At 40.3% G+C, this 19067-nt stretch overlaps 1 protein-coding gene across 4 annotated transcripts in view; it reads right to left on the bottom strand.

The window, feature by feature from the left end:
* Positions 1-19067, bottom strand: part of LOC101465961 (actin filament-associated protein 1) — a 90831-nt gene that overhangs the window by 40677 nt on the left and 31087 nt on the right. For 2 of the 4 annotated variants that reach the window (XM_004575012.6, XM_004575011.5), the window contains exons 1-3: positions 13275-13534; positions 1300-1428; positions 366-448 (exon numbers count right to left, since the gene is read on the bottom strand). In XM_004575012.6, coding sequence (XP_004575069.1) covers positions 366-448; positions 1300-1428; positions 13275-13311 — 249 coding nt within the window. In that variant the 5' untranslated portion in view covers positions 13312-13534. Of the gene's footprint in view, positions 1-365; positions 449-1299; positions 1429-13274; positions 13535-19067 lie in introns of those variants that run through there. The other 2 variants (XM_004575014.5, XM_004575013.4) reach the window with 2 other exon arrangements.

Consider the following 19067-nt stretch of genomic DNA (forward strand, 5'->3'; position numbering starts at 1 on the left):
AAAATGAGCTGTCTTTCCTTTATTTATCACTTACTTATAAATAAATTACATGTGACTTGCACTTCATTGCTCAAAATGTAGTTACTCAGCAGTGTCCTGAAAATAAAGTATTCTTTTGTCCTTCACCATTGATTTGCTTGGTTTTGCATTAAAGCAGCTGGGCTGAGAGGATGACCCATAGCAGCGGAAGCAGAATGACGCAGGGCTATCTGGTATTTGTAGAAACAACTCTCTTTAGTCAGACAACCAGAACGCATACTGGAACTCGGTATAACTCTTACTGTGAGCACTGCTTGCAATAAGTTCCAGCATGGCCAAATTACAGAGAACTAAAATTAATAAATCTAAATAAACTTCAGTCTTACCATCCAGGGGTGAGGGATCTCTGGAAGTGGCATCTGAGGTGGAGCAGGCAGTCCGCTGTGTATCTCTGACTTGAATGAAGGCTCTAGAAGAAATCAAGTGGCTATTATGAATATAAACAAGAAGATGCTTTACAGTGCCACTAGTGTCAAATCTAAGTAGTGACAAAAAATAAAATGTCGTAATTTCCCTTCTTAAAATTATAGAACCAAATAGACTGTGCTTCTGTGTTTCTCTGATTTTAATGCGCTTCACTTCTGCTCCTCATTACAAGGTCCCTTTGTGGAGATTTTTAATGTTAAAATGCAAAATCTCCAATAAATATTTCTACACGTGACATTTTGTTGTTGATAGAAAACTGAAACGTCATTATGAATTTGTGTGAATAATCTCATGTTTTGAGGCTTCCAGTATAGCACTAAAACAATCTTCGCGTTTAAGGATGCAAACAAGAAACAAAAATACAATAAAATTTCTGTGTATATCTTCTTTTCATGTTCGATTCATCCAGATTTTAATATAAACATGTTTTTGCATTTGAATTTTATTTCAATAATGGCAGCCACACACATCTTAAAGAAAAAAGTCTGTGTTAAAGAAAAGCTCAGAAAACATCAAACTGATGAAATTAACTCTTTTAATCTGTCATAAACAACTTTTGGCTATATTAGCTTACAAGTAAAGGGTTTTATAAGTAAATGTAAACCAATATAACTCTATGATGACAGCAACCATACAATTCAATCCCACACTGACCTAGGACCAGCTTATTGTGGTCTACATTCTTTGTGTATGTACCAGACTGCTCATGGAACTCCTGCAGTCAGCCATAGTAAGGTCAGGTGTTGTATCTAATATCTGACCACCTAATGGACTTACTCCAGCTCTGAGTCCCTTAAAGTGTTTCAGAAGGTGCAGTATAAGTTTAATCCTCACCTTTGTCGGACAGTACTCTGTGCAGAATATTGGAGAGGTGTATCTTCTTCTCTCGGACCCCAGCACTCAGATATTCTCTGTCCAGCAGGTCCAGAAACAGACGAAGCTCACACACCAGCTCCTCCATTGCTGGAGAACAAATACACAAATATCAAAGAGTCAGGTTATGGAACTCTAGTCTAATTGGAATGAGACCTACGCTACTTTATCTTTGTGTGATCGCACCAATACTGAAAACAACTAATTTGTGGAACGTTACTCTTACAGCTTGCTTTTCTGTTTTTCACTGTCTGCAATTAAGAGCTGGGTGAGAAATCAAAGACTAGTTAGTTGTTTACCTTTGTTTAACTGAGCAGATGTACACCATCAGCCAACAGAAACACTAATGCACTGTGTTTGCAGATGAAGAGCAGTATAGACTATATCACTACAACACCGCACAACTGTACCATAGTTTTCATTCACGAGTCATATTTGGTAAGCGTTTACCCAAAATGATGATGACATTCTAATGCTTACATTGTAAGAGATTATTATTTTCTTTGAACTATTTTGACCTGTGGATTAATACCAATTTAATACTGTATTGAGTGAAACAGAGTGTTTCAGAATGTGAAAAGTGAGTGCTGGGCTTCCCAAACAACCTTTTGGTGGCACACAAACAGGCCCCAGCATTAGCTGCTCATTAATCAGTCCCAATGTAGCGCATGTTTCAGTTAAAACACACTGACAAGTATTTTTTGGCCCTGTGCAACAAACCAACATTAAACAGATACTGGAAAAGCACAAAATACTGTTATGTAACATAAGTGGGCAGCCAGGTGGCCCTGTGGAAAACAGAATTTTCAAGTAAATCAATCACAAGCGCTGACAGTCCTTCAAGTGCACAGAGCCAGCAAGCTGATAGGTGCTGGGCAGGGACAGATCTGGCAATGTACCTGATGGAATTATAGCCGCAGGTGAAAAATACACCAGCAGCTTCCCACACAGAGCAAAACAAAAGCAGGGAAACCGAATACAGAACATAGCTCGCAGATAGGTATGGGAGCAAGGTATCAGTGAGTCTATCTCCACACACTTGATCTGAGAGCATTTGATTGGGCTCAGAAGCGTGACTCTGAGATGCCACGCTTTGCACAGACACTCAGATAAGAAGCACTGTCTCAAGATGAGGGTCCCAGCTCAGTGAAGCTTTTTGTTAACACCTGATTGTATCAAAAGGCACTGCATCATCCTGGACAGCAGCTGCAGACTGAAAATGTTAAGTGGAGTTAATGAGGACTTTCTGTGGTTACTGCCCTTTGTGACAACGTCGAGTCACTGAATGTCTGAGCGTGATTCAGAAACAATCTGAGAGCAGCTGCTGAGCAGACTAACCTGGCAAATTTACTGGATCTGACTTTTTGTGCATCTACAAACTAGTTTGTTTTTGTTTTTTTAGGTTTTAAACTCTCCCCGTCAGAGAATAGATTACTGTTTTTGTTTTCTGGGGCTGCAGAAGGAAATTTCTTAGTGAGATCTTAGGCTACGTCCACACCGCCGTTTACGTGTGGACGAAAGGTGCAAACGCATAGAAAAATCTGCGTTTTCAAAAATACCCGGGCACGTGTGGACGTAGCCTTAGTGACGACACTGAACCTGACTTTAATCCACTTCTCCAGGCCCAAAACGAGAAAAGAGGCACGAGGAACTGAAGATGAAGTAATTAAACTACAAGCCAAACAACTGTGTATGAATTTAAAAGTCTGGAATTTTCAAAAACATTCACATTTTGTTCAAAACTATTCAAAACTAAATGACCAATAACGCTGACCCTTACCTTCATTTGATTATAGTGACTTTGAAAAGTTAAACTTGTGTTACATGACACACAAAAAAATGTACACTAATCTTTATGGGAGACATTAGCATCAAACATACAGACAGGACTTGCTTCCAAGCAAGCTGTGATATGTTTGTGTTTCCATATAATCACATGAAATCAGCTTAACCGATATCTGAGCAACAGGCACAGGAGATAAGCTGGCCTAATGGCTAACCCATGTGCCAAATGTCACAGCAGTTTAGCATGTCACATGCCATTAAGACTATTTCAGGCTATTTTATAACAGACATAAGTCATGAAGTAGCAGACCTCATATATCTCATTCAAAACAGGTCTTTTTTTTAATAACTTTTTATTTATTAATTTACAGTACGAGAATACAAAACTTTAGGTCAGCATGGAAGACATACACAGTCTCAACATTAGTATCTACTTACATCATGGTAATATTTAATTGTTCAGTACAAAGGGAGTACACAATCCATTTTTCCCAGAGCTTCTTGAATTTCTCAAGCTCAAGTCTAAGGACAAAGGTAAGTCTTTCCATTCCAAAAATTTCTTCCACTATCCCATGCCACTGGGCCCGAGTTGGAGGGTCTATTCAAAACAGGTCTGAATACCACATGTAATCACAATTCCCACAAGCATTTAACTAAACAAAAACAGATGATGGTGCAGGTAGCTGGCAAAAAGCATTAATGCTCTTCATATTAATATCTCAGCGTTATGACAATAAAATCAATAGATGTTTGTATCCAGTGCAGCCACGGTTCATCTTTATTGCTGCTTGACTGTTAGAGAGCAGCTCTGACACTGAATACACAGACACTTTCCCACATTCCTCACATAATCTGATTATACTACAGGAGAGTCCGGTGAGGAAAAGGGGGCTGGAGTGAAAGATAAACAGAAAAAGTGAGGGTGATGGGGAGACTAACATGGAGTAACATGTTTCCTCCGTTTGTGCATGTAATACCACTAAAACTGCAATTAACGATGACAATAACAACAGAAAATATTTAACTCCTGAGCCACCAATGGAAAAACATATTTCAATGCAGTTTTATTTATATATCACCAAATCACAATCTCAAAGCCTCAAGTCACTTTCCATTGTAAGGTAAAGACCCTATGATAATACAGAGAAAACCCAACAATCAACCCCAAATATCTGTAAGTCGGAGTGCTTTAAATCCTTTTACAGCAGAAAGATTACTTGCACTTCACCTACACTATCACTCTGTACTTGCAGATAAACAAGTAGTAACATCCCTCACTGCGAAGGTACACGATCCCTGGATCACTTTCAGCACTACCTGATTTTGTACTAAACTCTGAACAGCCAAGCAGCTATTTACTGCTCCATTTACTGCTTCGTAGAGCTTTGTGCAACGTGTGCAATACTTTACCTCCACAGGGGTGGCCAAAAAACACAACCTGTGCGCATGTGTGCCATTAACAACCGAAAGTGAGCTCCCCAGTTCACCAAAGATGGCAGAGAACATGAAGAGGTGGAGGCAAGGACCACCCTCAAAGAAGGCCTAAGGGCACGCAGGAAAATAAAATAATAAAAAAAAAAAAACCATGTTGTGCAAACAAACTGCCCACGTCCTTTCTTCCCCATCTCACCCTGTTCATTCAGCCTCATTTTTCCATTTCCATAATGCCCTTCATTGTACTCAACATAAAAGGCAGTGCATGTGTTTGTGTCATGTATTCTAGCTTTTTGATTCTAATGCCATAAATATTTTAGTCAGTTTTCTGATATCTGCATACATTAATCATATGTACCCCAAACCACATCTGCTGTGTTAGCATTCGGTCTGCATGACAAAAAATACGTGCTCTTTCCAAAACATCAATCCCTACACACACACACACACACACACACACACACACACACACACACACACACTAAAAACACCTAGACAACTCACAGGGATGTTTTCACTGCCAAGTATTCAGATCAAAGGGGATTTTCCTAAGTGAGGACTGTGTTTGAACGAGACAACGGGGTCACGTTTGGATTTCATGTAAAACTTGAGAGCCTGCGGCTTTGTTATTGTGCAAAAATGCTTAGCAAGGTTAGAGGGAGGAGGGCTTTCTGCCCTCTTCCTGGAATACAGCTGTTATGATTGACGGAACACTGACAGTTGCTATCCCGCACCACATATTCCAGGGGTCTGTTTCTTGTTACCAGCAGCGCCTTTAACACTTCAAAGACGTGTTTAGTTTGATTATCTGACAGGACTTCAGGTCAGGATTTGCCTCAACATACACACACTGCTGAAATGCAATGCAACTATTAGAACTGGAATTATTCCAGTTTGGATTTGGGAAACAGACACTATCTCTACTTTTAAGATTAGGTTTAAAACTTTCCTTTTTGCTATAGTTAGGGCTGGATCAGGTGACCCTTAATCCTCCCTTAGTAATGCTGCAATAGGCCTAGGCTGCTGGGGGATTCACATGATGCATTGAGTATTCCTTCTTCAGTCAATTTACGTCACTCACTATGTGTTAATAGACCTCTCTGCACTGAATCATATTTGTTATTAATCTCTGGCTGTCTTCCACAGCATGTCTTTTATCCTGTTTTCTTTCTCTCACCCCAACCGGTCGCAGCAGATGGCCCCGCCCCTTCCTAAAGCCTGGTTCTGCCGGACGGCACTTCCTGTTAAAAGGGCGTTTTTCCTTCCCACTGTCGCCAAAGTGCTTGCTCATAGAGGTCATATGATTGTTGGGTTTTTCTCTGTATGTATTATTGTAGGGTCGACCTTACAATGTAAAATGCCTTGAGGTGACTGTTGTTGTGATTTGGCGCTGTATAAATAAAACTGAATTGAACTGAATTGTTTTTTTTCCTTTAAGAAAATGGTCCAAGTCACTCTAATACCAAACCATTGTCATAATCATAAAGCCATGCCACTTTTGTAAATCAACATGGGCTCAGTTTACTTGGATAAATGGGCCATACAAACTTGGTAAAGGTCTTTAAGTCTTGGATGGGAGTATAAATGCACTGTGCCAAAAGTGAACAAGGAGTAGGGTTTATATTTCTAACAAAAAACCATAAAATGCTTTGAATGGCAAAACAATACAAAATATACCAAGAACATAGAAAATGATGATTCTAATTAGCTTTACTTGTAATAAAAGCAATAATGTCAGGAACAAACACATACATTGATTTCTAGTATATTTCCTTTGTTTGTTCTTCAAACTTCAAGGCTTGACGCAATAATGTTTTCAGACTATTTTTTCATGGACCTGACAGTTCAGATTCTTATCCAAAGTTGAATCAGCTGAATATGTTGTCTGCCATACCAGGTCAGCTCAACCAGAACTGCTATTTTGTGGCACGTAACAGATTTTAAAGGAGTCCTTGTGCACCTAAAAGATGCATGAGAAGCCAGAGACTTACAGTTCCAAACACCCACTTTCTGCGGTTTTGGGAAGCTTAACTGCACTGTGGGTTCAGTGTTACAGTAAGAAGGTGGTTATTGTTAATTGAGGTTGGTTTTATGGTCTGGCATCGTCATGGTTACTGCTTCCAACATGCCACCAAAACACAGGGTGATGCTGGAAGGTATTTATTTGTCACATGATTACATAAAAACCATCACACAGACAAGCTGAAAAATTCTTAATACTTTGGGGGGAAAAGGAAGAGTATCATCTGCCTTTCCACTCTGATAACTCCTTCGTAACTCCAACTTGTAAAGGTAACTGCTTACCATCTGAATTTTCACTGCCCTTCTCAGCTTCACTTTATAATTTATCAGATAAAAATAACTCTTAAATGTCCTCCGCTACATACAGATATTTTAGTCCTATACTGGTAGCCTTGTGTACTGTTTTTTTCCCTTCCCACTTCTGGTGGAAAGCTGTGAAAGTTGTGTGCTATTACCAGTCATAAATGTTTCATAAAGACTTTTAAAGCCTCAACTTGGATGAGCACCAGGCGAGAGGGAGAGTTCTGAACAGATCAGAGGATGGGTGATGCTGCATTAACTTATGATGAAAGACAAGCTGCCTTGCTCCCGCCCCATTTCTCAGGTCTGTAATTATGAGGTTTGTGTGTTTTCTATCTTCCATCAGGCATGCCAAGCAAACATCACAGAGGGGGGCTGATTGCTATCGAACTGTACAGGTGGTTTACTGTAGAAGCAGATGTTTCCCAGACCGCAAACACACATCTGCAAAACCCTGATGTGAAAAGGAGAAAAAAAAAAAGAAAGGTGATGGGATAGGGAAGTGCTGATGGAGGTGTAGAGAAGATAAGAGAGGTGGAAATATGGTGGGAGAAGTCCCAAAGCAAGCTCTAAAACCAAACAATATTTGGGGATAGTAATGATGCGCCCTTTGGTATGTCTTTTAAAAAGATAATTAGAGGGAGCTCAGCTAAAAACCATTGGACAAAAAGAAAGATGGGGTGAAGGGTTGTGGAGGGGGAGACACTCCTGCTTGTAGTTTTGATCTTCTGGTGGGAATGGAGGACATGAGGTTTTCTTGATTGGACTGGGAATTGTAGCTGCATGGGTGTGAGAAATGAGTGTCACATTATACATGGTTTTTGACTGGTGAGGATATAGAGGCTGTAGGTCTACTAAGCATCATCATTTGTTTCATCCACAAAATGGCTCAATTCAGATATAGGTAGTGGACTGGAGTTTTCACAGGCACACGTCTCTGATTTACTATCTGAGAACTCATGAACATTCAACACAAAGTAATTTCACAGGAAAATTCCGATTTTCCACAGGTTGTGATAGCTCAGGAAGCAGCACATGTCATCTAATAAATGAATTCAATTCAATTCAATTTTATTTATATAGCGCCAAATCACAACAACAGTCGCCTCAAAGTGCTTTATATTGCAAGGTAGACCCTGCAATAATACATACAGAGAAAACCCCAAAAATCATATGACCACCTATGAGCAAGCACTTTGGCGACAGTGGGAAGGAAAAACTCCCTTTTACCAGGAAGAACCCTACGGCAGAACCAGGCTTTAGGGAGGGGCGGGGCCATCTTGTGTGAATGAGGCAAGTTTTATAAATTACCCAAATAGACTAGCAAAAAGCAATATACTGTAACAAGCAGTCTGTTTGCCATGCACCATACCTTTTGTTATTAGCACCAGGTTGGTCACAGCAAGTTGAAAAACCGATCCCACTGAGTCTCAAACTGTAGTACACACCTTCTACATTTGGTAAAGAGAAATCTAGAAGATTGGAGGTCCTAGAATATGGACTTTATAGCTGCATTTGGGCATCCCTGGTATTAATTTTCCACAATGCTGCCTATTTCATCCCAGGACACCTTGGATGAGATCTTTTATTTAACTCAAAAACTTCCATTTAATAGTTAAACACAGTCGTTGTGTCTGAAGTTTTCCTTGTGTATGGTATATGAATTCACCTTAACTTCACTTTCATGGGCTAAAGTTGGCAGCTGTGTTCCTTGTTCTGCTCTGTAGCCTTGGTGAGCTCGGAGTAACATCACATAAACCATTTCTCTACTTCCTACAGGTTCTGGTCAGGTTCTCACAGGTCAGCGAGCCAGGCAATAGATAAAACTGGCATTTGGTTAGAAGCGGCTGAACACTGTGATCAGCTATTTGTCTGATCACAAACAGCGTTGTTCTGTCAGACATAAAATACTAACCTCAGTCTCCAAATAAAGTCTATGTGTGGAAAACACTGAAAATACAAAATTCATCATGCATGATTGCCCCTTTTTTCAATCTGAAATAGCTAAAGCCTGTCTAACTTTGATTTAAATCAAATTAGATTCCTGTAGGTGTACCCATTGTCCTGACTGTGATAGAAGCCTTTGGTCTTTTCATCAGTTACTTATTAAACACCACCTACAGAAACAGGACACAGAGGCACTCTTATCTGTGCGAGTGTAAACAGCAGCTACACAGTCACAACCAAACGCTCAAACTGACAAAATTACAGCTCCCTGTACCCTTATCCTCCTATTAGGACACCCCACCAAGGCAGCTTTAGTCTTGTACTGTAATCCTAAAAGCTTTGTTAAAGGCAGACAGGCTAACAAGTGAATGCACTCATCCTATTACAATAAGCTTGTTGAAGGCTAGTGAGACTCATGAGAAGTGATTTCCTCCTAATGCATCCAAATTTTCAAGGCGACCATATATGCTTGCAATAAGCAGAACTATTTTAACTTCTTTAAAGTACGAGTCCAAAGGCAAATGCTTGTTTGATGATGTTAAATCAGTAGGCTACCAACAGGCTGCCAGCTGGATGTATGCCATATCATTCTGTGCTATTTGGCATACACTGGGGTCCTTTGAATTGTGCTTGAGTTTGGCACTCGCTCCCCATTCTTTTTCCCTGTGTTTTTCCAGATGCATATTGACACAGGGGTAAGGCTGGGAGGGCTATGATTAGTCGGCCCAAAATTAAAGTCTCTCTTCCCACATGCCAGCTTACTGACAGGCCAACTCTGCAGGGAAGGATGGAGAAATGGCAAAGTCATTTCTCCTCATCTCTCCTCTCCACTGCTGGGATCCATCACCAAAAAAAGGAAGGGGCTCACGCGTCTGACAGATGAAAGCTTTTAAACTTCAATCACTATTGGGGTGAATGAGGCAGGGAAGGAGAACCAAATGAGCGAAGCAGGCCAGTACGGTGACACCATGCACCCACCGTTCCCACATCACACACACTCCAATTAATTGCTTGTCGACTCAGAGTTTCTGTGAGGAAAGCTGCAATAATAAGTGGCAATAAACACTTTAACACTTGTATTTGCCCCCAAAGCACAGCACCCCATAAATGGGAGAGCTATTGAGCATGGACTTGCTAAAAGAGACAGTTGACGTTGACTTTGGTTTTCTATTATTGCCTCAAATCCACCACCAGCTCAAAACAACATAGAAAGGAAAGCAAGCCAGGTCCCTTAGATCAGAGATGTTTTAGAAGCAAGCAGTTGCTCAAATTTGACTGCTAACCCAAGTAACATTTGGTAACGATCCCAACTCTGACCTAGATAGTTAAAGTATGCAATTTTGCTTTCCATTAAACAGTTCTCCCAAAAAATTTCCCTAATTGATATTTTAAAAAGTATCCACTTTTTTTCCCAGATTACAGGTTAAGATAGGGTTAGGGTTAACGTTTTTGGCTGTGACCTGTGTCCGATCCAGTGGGTTAGGGTTGGCAGATAGCATAGACAAAGGGAAGCTAGTAAAACAACATCAACAGCATCAAAAACAACAGCTATGCATTGATTATCACTAAACTGCTGTATAGTGAGACAGTCATTACTGTTTGCAAAATGTCACTGCAGTTTTGTATGTTTTATGTTTAGTATCAATCAACACTGTTCCACTGTTTCAAACTGCCACAACTGCAGCAAGGAAAAAAAAAAAGAAGATTTATCTAGAAAAAATATGCCTGAGCTAAATTTGGTTGATCTCCATTCAAGATCATCTTCTTGTGCATTTCTGTACTATTTTTCTGAGCTTCTACCATTTGTAGGTCACTTTGTAGAAGTCCCCGTATGCCCCTTTGTTCTTGCACTAGATCTCCACCAGTGTGTCAGGACAGTCTTAGAACTTGGATTTCATTTTCGGGAAGTAGAAAAATCGCAGGAAGGCAATTCTGACAAACAGGGCAGGTGGTGAGTGATGACTGCGTTGGACAAAAAATCTTTTCAATGGCACTCTGGTATGCGTCACAATAGGTCATTTCTGCTGAGTGTTTTACAGTAGATCTCCACGCTTGACAGCTTCACCCTGGAGCAGGAATTCATGGTGGGACATGACCCCAGTAAAAAATAATTATAGAAGCCACACTTAAAATTTTTGGGGCATGCCAGAGAAGATCATCAAACTAATGTATAAGAAAAACCATAGAACTATCAATTGCAGTTTTAAGGTATTTGACTAAAATGTTGTATACATTCAAAGCTACGTTGATACAGAAGATTAATTTTGAGAGTCTGTGACAATGACAAGTTTGCTCTTTATCGGGCGTGCCATTTTGACCTGAAAAACAAATGCCATAGTTATCATCACTGTCCTGCATATTGTTTAAAGCAGCCTGTACAAATCCAGAGACAAAGTATTTTTAGCATGGAGATTGGTGAAGGTAAAACCTCATGGCTGGCCTCTTTAGTAATAGACAGTGTTCCCAACACTGTTTAAACTGAGAAGTTCCAATCAGTGAACACCATCATAAACCAATACAACATAAAACAACATAAACCAATAAAAACAAAAAAAGCATAAATTAATACTACTCCACCCCAAAAAATTCTTTGAATTCCTCTGAATGCATGAGGACAATGTTTACTCTAAACCAACCTGTTGGGTTTATTTCCAGAATACCGAACAAAGCTCCACTACAGGAGCCCTAATTAGTTTTTCTTAGTATTATTAAGAGTAAATCAAGATTCCTTATTTATATTTCAGCAAGGACTGCAGTATGTGTTGTTACTGTATCATAGAAAATCCTGAGCTGGGAAACTAGAAGACCTAGCTGAGTTGTGATATCTATTTTATACCTGCATACTGGCTCTTCTATATCCACACTGGTTAAACAAAAATATTATATACTGCATGCTTCAGTAGTACACAATAGATGTCTGTACAAACCTCACCAAATGCCGGGCACTGAAGCACTGCCGGGCCACCCGAAACCCTTGCAGCTGCTAGCATTGGTCCTGTTATTGTGCACTCACTTCACAACCACATGAGGACAAGTGAGAGATATCAAGCATTTGTGTTGTCATTCCAGGGTTGTGTTAGAAAACCTCTGACTTCAGGGTGGAGTTGCCCTAACGCTGACCTGGACTGTTTAATAACTGTCTGAGTACTGCCAGCTGTATAAAGCTAAATGGATAAGAAGATGAAAAAAACAGTTCTGTTAGTGTACACAGTGACAAAGTGACTATTTTTGACTAAATAGGTTGGTTTACCGTTATCCTGCTGTTGCAACCAAGTCTAGAGAGCCAGAGTTTGTTGTCTCAAAATCTCAGGCAGGCAAAGATAAGGGTAATACTCCTCAATTTATCCCCTAACTGCTCCAAGTGTACAGTAAGAGTAACCCTCCAGCTCAGAATTATGCAGCAGTTTTTCTGAGCACTGTTGAAAGTACTCTGATTTTTAAAGATTATTTTCAGAGACGGATACTGCACATGTTGTTGATGTATGTGGATCTGCTGTCTAGCAACAATGAGGTAATAAGAAACAGACTTGCTTTTAAGCTCCATGCCAGAAAGAAAGGAATTGGGTTGCATAATAGGGGGTAATTACAAAATGAAAACCGATAAAATGGTGAAATATCTGAAAAAAGTACTGCTTGTGCTTGTAAAGTACAATGAGCTTTAATTACATTATTTGTTAAGAGCACCTTCCATTGGTTCACCTTTAATAGGTGAACCAATGAAAGGTATTCTTCTGTCAATTGTATGATAACACCACCAAGTTTCACTGGTGGCAGCAATGAAGTCAGCCCAAAAGCTGAGTCTAGTTATATCAGTTTAACTACTGTTACACATCATTATGAGGTCAAACTCTTGAAGACCAGAATCACCAAAACAGATTGCTTTCTCATTTATAAAGGGATTCATTTCTGTAGTCAGAGCTACATTAAATTGCCAGATGACTGAACGGAGTCCGGCATAAAGTCCATATACTACATAGACACTTAACACGCGACCACAACCCTAATGACACTGCGAGGAGCCAACTGTCTCTCCGCAGTCTCTTCCCCGTGCCCTCTTTCAGCATACCTTTTAGAAACATTATTCATTTGTGGCCTTTTTCTGCGCTTGCGTATGTGCTGAACGGCGCACGTGCGCCAATCTGATGCATGCACACAGATTTCTACAATACACACTCTGAACTACAACAGAAGAATAATAAAAGCTGGCAAGGAAGCCAAAACAAACGTTATCGACCGGTAATCTTTGTTAGTGAGTACACTAGCAGCCCCGGAAAAGTCATGCTGTTCTTGGCTTTCAGTTTGAACGTCGTGGAGATCCCACTGTACAAGAGATACATCGTAAGAAAGTCGCTTTTAACAACCTTCCATTTTAATAGGTTTATTGCTGCTAGAAAACCAAGCTGCATTCATTTTTTCACGGGAAAAAAAGGACAGCGTAAGCCACTCACCCCTGCTGGAAGTGAAAAGAATGGGCTCGCTCCTCATCTTAAAGTCAAGCTCATCTATAATCCCCCGTCCCGAGCAGGCGCGTGCCCAGCGGCTTCCTGGCAGCGGTAAAAATCCACACAGGCACGCAGTTGTCTTCTATGCCTCCTCTTTCTACCTCCGACTGTCCTTTTCCTAGCTAACCGGCGGCCACTGAAACGTCTTTTTTTCCCTTTCAAAGTTTTTCCCCGGATCTTTCTCCTACTCCCTCCCTGTGCCTTCTCTCCTCCCCTCTCCTTAACCTCCCCTCTCTACGCGCCCCCTTCTCTCGCTCTCTTTCGCTCGCTCGCTCCCAATCTTCCTGCACTGATAGCTCTGCTGGATTTATGAGATTTCCCCTTTGCTTTTCTTTATAATCTCCATTCTGGCCTATTCTGTTTTATTCGAAATTATGTGACTTCAGAATGAAGGCAGATTGATATAATTTAGATGCCAGTACTGTCTTTAATATGCTGCAATTTATTAATTTAATACGCTTCTTTTCTTTCCGTTTTTTAATCGAGTCAAAGACACGTGTCATTGAAAGCATATGTGTGTGTTTTACATATGCTTTGATCGCACTTTCATTGAGCTTATTTCATCTGCTCTGAATATATACAAACTATTACTAGGATTGTGTGAAAATGTATCTCAACAGCTGCTGACTCTTGTGGCCCAGAAGTTGCAGATGGTAAGCAACACTCCACATTGTTTTACTTGTGGAGTGAGGGTGACTTTTTAATGTGAGAATTCCAGAAATCCCAGTGTAACTGGGCCGGGGGTGTTGATTACACAGCATTTTGTTTCCTGGTGCAGTCACTCCACAGCACAGAAATGTTTTGTTTGGTGCGCATGTCAACACCTTTAGAGCCACACTGTGTACAAAAAATGATTTGAAATCTCTTTCATGTTGGTTCTTTGCAGTAGTAAATCATGTATGTGCAAATTCTTTCATTTTTGAGGGAAAAAAACCCACAAACTTGCTTGAGAATTGGATGCCTTCGCTAATTACAGTACACTGCATTACCATAAGCTGCTGATCCCTACGTCCTAGTCCCCAGGGGCAAACAAGAGCCAGTCTGAGTTCAATATCCCATCTGCCATCAGGGGAGGAGGAAGGGGGGAAGGAAAGACTTGCTCTACCCTGCCCTTTTTCAGCGTGGAACTTGAGACTGTGAGGAAGGGAACAGTGTGCAGTGTGGAGAGAAAGAATAATGTGCCGGATCACCTTTTGGTCTCACGAGTTCAAGAAGAACCACAGACTGGCAGAGGCTGTTGACGTGCATTTCCCTAAAGAATAAGACACATAATGTGACATCTCAGCTCCACATGGGCTCTAGACAAAATGCAATTTTTGATACTTTGGCATTGGCTTGATTTGTTTAGGGTCACAACAGCATTTTGTATCACAAACAAGTATAACAAGCGCTATTATTATAAACACCATTATTTAAAAATCGAGAGCAGGGTGATAATATCTTTTGGATTCCCAGCTGATGATCCCTTACACAGTGCACATAGTGATTTGATCCACTGTTGATATAAAAGTTACCAGAAGATTTTCTCTTTGTTTGAGTTATGACTAAAACGTTCTTTTCAGAAATATGAGTTGCTTTTTTAAAAAAAAAAACTTCTCCACTCGCACACAGTTTTGCTGCCAATTTTCCTCAGGCAATAGAGCCTCAAGTTCAACACAACAGACAGCAAAAGGCCACACACACACAAAAACAGTGTTATCAGAGACAATTGCTTTGGACACACCGGTCAAAATGAACAGCAGGCTAACGTGAACATAAAACCCTTTGGATTTTACCTCCATTGCAACTAACTTCGCTAGTGCCAAACTCTTTTGAGCTTAAAACACAGGAGGTATGTTGGTGCACTGTAAGGCAGTATGCAGACTAGATGACCCTAAAGTCAGTTAACTGCAGTGGACAAATCTAGTGGGAGGATTTCGGGTTGAGTTATGAGACTCTTATGAGGGTGAGATATGAGATGGAGAGGCAGCCTGTGGTGAGTAGCAATAAGTGATGAAAGGATTGACGGGTTACAGTGAAAAAGCACCAGACTGTATATTCTTCACTCAAGTCTAGAGTCTCAAACACACTTTTCTTTTGTGTAATGTGTATGCGCAAGTGTGATCCCACTGAAACTGCATACCAGATGAAAGTTAACTTGGCTCTGTTTCTTTAAAAGTCAATAGTGACATCAGTCTTCTTCCCACTTACTTTTATTAAATCTAATAGAGATTGAGATACTGTAATAACTTGGACACTTCCCTATCCAAGTCAGTCATCAACCCGTCAAGTTATTCAGACACCCTAGTGAGAGAAAACACACATGCACAAACACGTAAATGTTAAAGCTGATGATGAAACGTTGATGTTTTGACCAGTTAGACTATCAGACATCCACTTTCTCTGCTTAATGATCAGAGGATTTTGCAGGTTAAGAGGTCAATCAGATAAGCCTAGAAACCATCTGGTACCGAACATGAGGGAAAATTGTGTATTCCCTGACTGGTTGCAACTGGTTGCTGGCAGTCGTTGTAAAAATTGATTTCTAAAGCCCCATTCATGCAGGCCTAGCAACCACTCTTTGAGTGGTAGGGGAATAAATGGTATAGGAACTGATTCTTATATAGGGCTTTTCTACTCTACCTGAGCACTCAAAGTGCTTTATACAGCATGCCTGATTCACTCATTCATACAAGCACATTTATCTGTTCCTAAGTGCTTTCTATCTAACATTCACAAAAGCTGCTCTCCAGTGCATCCATTACCAAAGACTGCAGGTCCGAGTAGCCAGAGATCAAACCACCAGCCAATAAGCAGATGACCTGCTCTACTCCCTGAGCCACAGCCAGCAAGTGGTTGCAGATGGTTGCGTGGTCTCACTAGCATGAAAATAGGCACAATGACGTATACAGTACTGCACTGAAAACCTCCTTTTGATTACTTTGTCACTAGCAGGTCCAGCGCTTGACAGTCAAACCATTACAAATGACTCGCCAAATTATAGTGAAACTGCAAAATGTGCAATGCATATGAGAAACTGAGAATGTTTACCTTCAGAGTAAAAGTTGTACCTTTTGAAATGTGTTTCACAACTTTTCTTTGTTTGCATCAACATCATTGAAATATAACTATAGTTCGAGAGTGAATAGCAAGTGTCTACAGACAAGACGGCATCTTCCATGCAAACTACAAGTGACTGTAGCAACCTCCTAGCAGAAAAGCAATCACGAAGAGTTTTTATGTGCAGGACCCACAATTTCACCTGGCGAGTAGCCACAGCCAGTAACCAATCACAAACACATATGATCTAAGTATGCAGTACCTTTTTTGGGTTAAAGTTTTATTACTGTCGGCAGCTAATGCCATAGAGGTTTATCAAAATCTATAACTAGTGACAGTACTCCACAGCACAAGTCCATTTGCATTACTATTAGAAATGTATATCCCGAATGCTTTTCACCTCACTCCACCCATTCATGGCATCAGACAGAAGTCATTAACTTTGAATATTTCATATACCATATTTTATCCATAAATGTTTTCATTACATCATAAACTCCTGGAAAAAAAAGGGAGAAAATATATATACTGTAAGCAACAGCAACAAGCCACCTCTATTTGTACAATAATGAAAATATTCCACCTACTGCACATGTTCAGAAACTAAATCAAATAGCCCAAGTGACAAATCCAGAGTCGCAAGATAGACATCTGACTTGGAATACATACCAGTTCCCCAACCCATCCCCCATTCTAGTTATTGAATTAAGACACATGGTTTGGCTTTGGGACAAGGCTCGCCTTGTCTTTGCAATGTGGAAAGCCACTGGTGGAGTGTGGTGCTGTCAGGGTCTTATGACAAACCAGAGGATGGATGATCATGCCAGACTCAGTCAAACACTTATACTGGGACTAAATGAATGACTTGGTGTGATTGTATATGCCATTGTGAAGCTTTTTGATAAGGAAAAGTGCAGACTGACTAGCAAGGTAATTGCAACAAAAATAAGATCTTGTGAGCTCTGTACATCAGCTAGAGACCCCTGTGGATCCTTACTAAAAACAGCCAGGGATTCCCCCACTTTAACTGCCTTCCTGAACTCATCAGACATCTGCTCATAATTATCAGGCGTTATATATGGATTATATTTAACAAGCCAAAATGTTATTTTGGACAATGTCAAGAAATTCTTTGCTTTACTGAATTTGAAGAAGGCAAAGGAAATGAACTCTTGGTAACTCTTTGGTGGTAAAAAAATCACCAACAATTTGATGCCAGCTGGTTTTGTAAAACGTAAACCAATGAGGAAGGGGACTGCAGATTATCTGCAATTGATTGCTATAAGTGCCCCATTTCAATTTTTGTATATAATTTCATCCACTGTTCTTCCACAGTGCGTCTTCACTGCAAATAAAAATGAACAATGTCTTGGCTGCCATAGATATTCTGAATACTCCAGATCATTACAGTTCAAATCATGAATGTACACTAAAAACAGGAATTACCAGAGAAACTTTCTCAAAGTTGACTCAATAGCAGGATGATCATTTATGTATCAGTGTTGCTTCAGCAGTATCAGAGGGCTAAGAGTTAAGGAAAGTGGTCTAACTCTCTCTGAGCAAGGTCATCCATGTGTGTGTGTATACGTGTGTGTGTGTGTCTGTGGTTTGGCTGTTTTGAGTCTGGGTGTTTCCCCCTTTACTTGATAAAAGGTAAGTATTCAAGATATGCTTGTCAAAACAGCAGCCAACCTGAGCACCTCTCAGTGTGCACTAAGACATGCCCAGCCATAGCCCCTCCTCTCACACACACGCACACACGCACACACACACACACACACACACACACACACACACACACACACACACACACACACACACACACACACACACACCTCTTTTGACCAAAATAGAATGGAAAGACTTGTCAGGGTAGGCTGTTATGCATTTTATTGTTCATGAAAATGTGTGTGTTCCTTCCTAGCAAACATGCCGTGGGGGCACTGTGGGTGCACCCACACTCTAACTTTGTTTTGAACATGTTCAAACTTTATAGAAACTTCAACAGCAACAGTGATTTCTACACACTAACCTCGTGTATAAACTTGGGTGACTCAGACTGCACTGCTTTCTGGACTTTTCTTACTACTTTGATATTTAAGAAAATTCAGCTATGTGAGTCATCTGAGTTTTTCCTTTTATTGCAGAATCTTTAAGCAATTTTCACTCACAGGCATAGAAAGCAAAGAAAACGACCACAGCAGCAACTAATGGAATCAACTTGGAATATATTCACTATTTCTTGCCAACCAGACATGTAGAATATCTCATTTTTATATGCTAGTTAATCAAGAATTATTGGTCTTAAGACTTTAGATAAAGTTTAAAACACAATGAAAACCACACATTTCTTTCCTGTTTCAAATCCATTGTGCTTGATTGTGGGTTAGGAATGGAGAAATTCCTATGGATCCCAGACCTCCTGCTGCCTGTGTTACAACAGACACAGTGCATCAATATCCCCATCAAACAAGCCATGCCGCTTTCACAATGCATCCAGTAGCAGGCACAATCACTTTCATTTACATGATTATGTACATGCAAGCATTCATAAAATGATCAGATGTTTCACATTATTGCCATAACAAACCATGGGCCAGGGGTAACTACTTTCTTAAGGCCTGAAAGTACTTGAAAATAAAACACGGCTTGAAGACGTAAATCAGTATCAACTAGGCTTCACATTGCTGGGACAGCACT

This window comes from Maylandia zebra, unplaced genomic scaffold, assembly GCF_041146795.1.
Source record: "Maylandia zebra isolate NMK-2024a unplaced genomic scaffold, Mzebra_GT3a scaffold12, whole genome shotgun sequence".
NCBI classification, from domain to species: domain Eukaryota; kingdom Metazoa; phylum Chordata; class Actinopteri; order Cichliformes; family Cichlidae; genus Maylandia; species Maylandia zebra.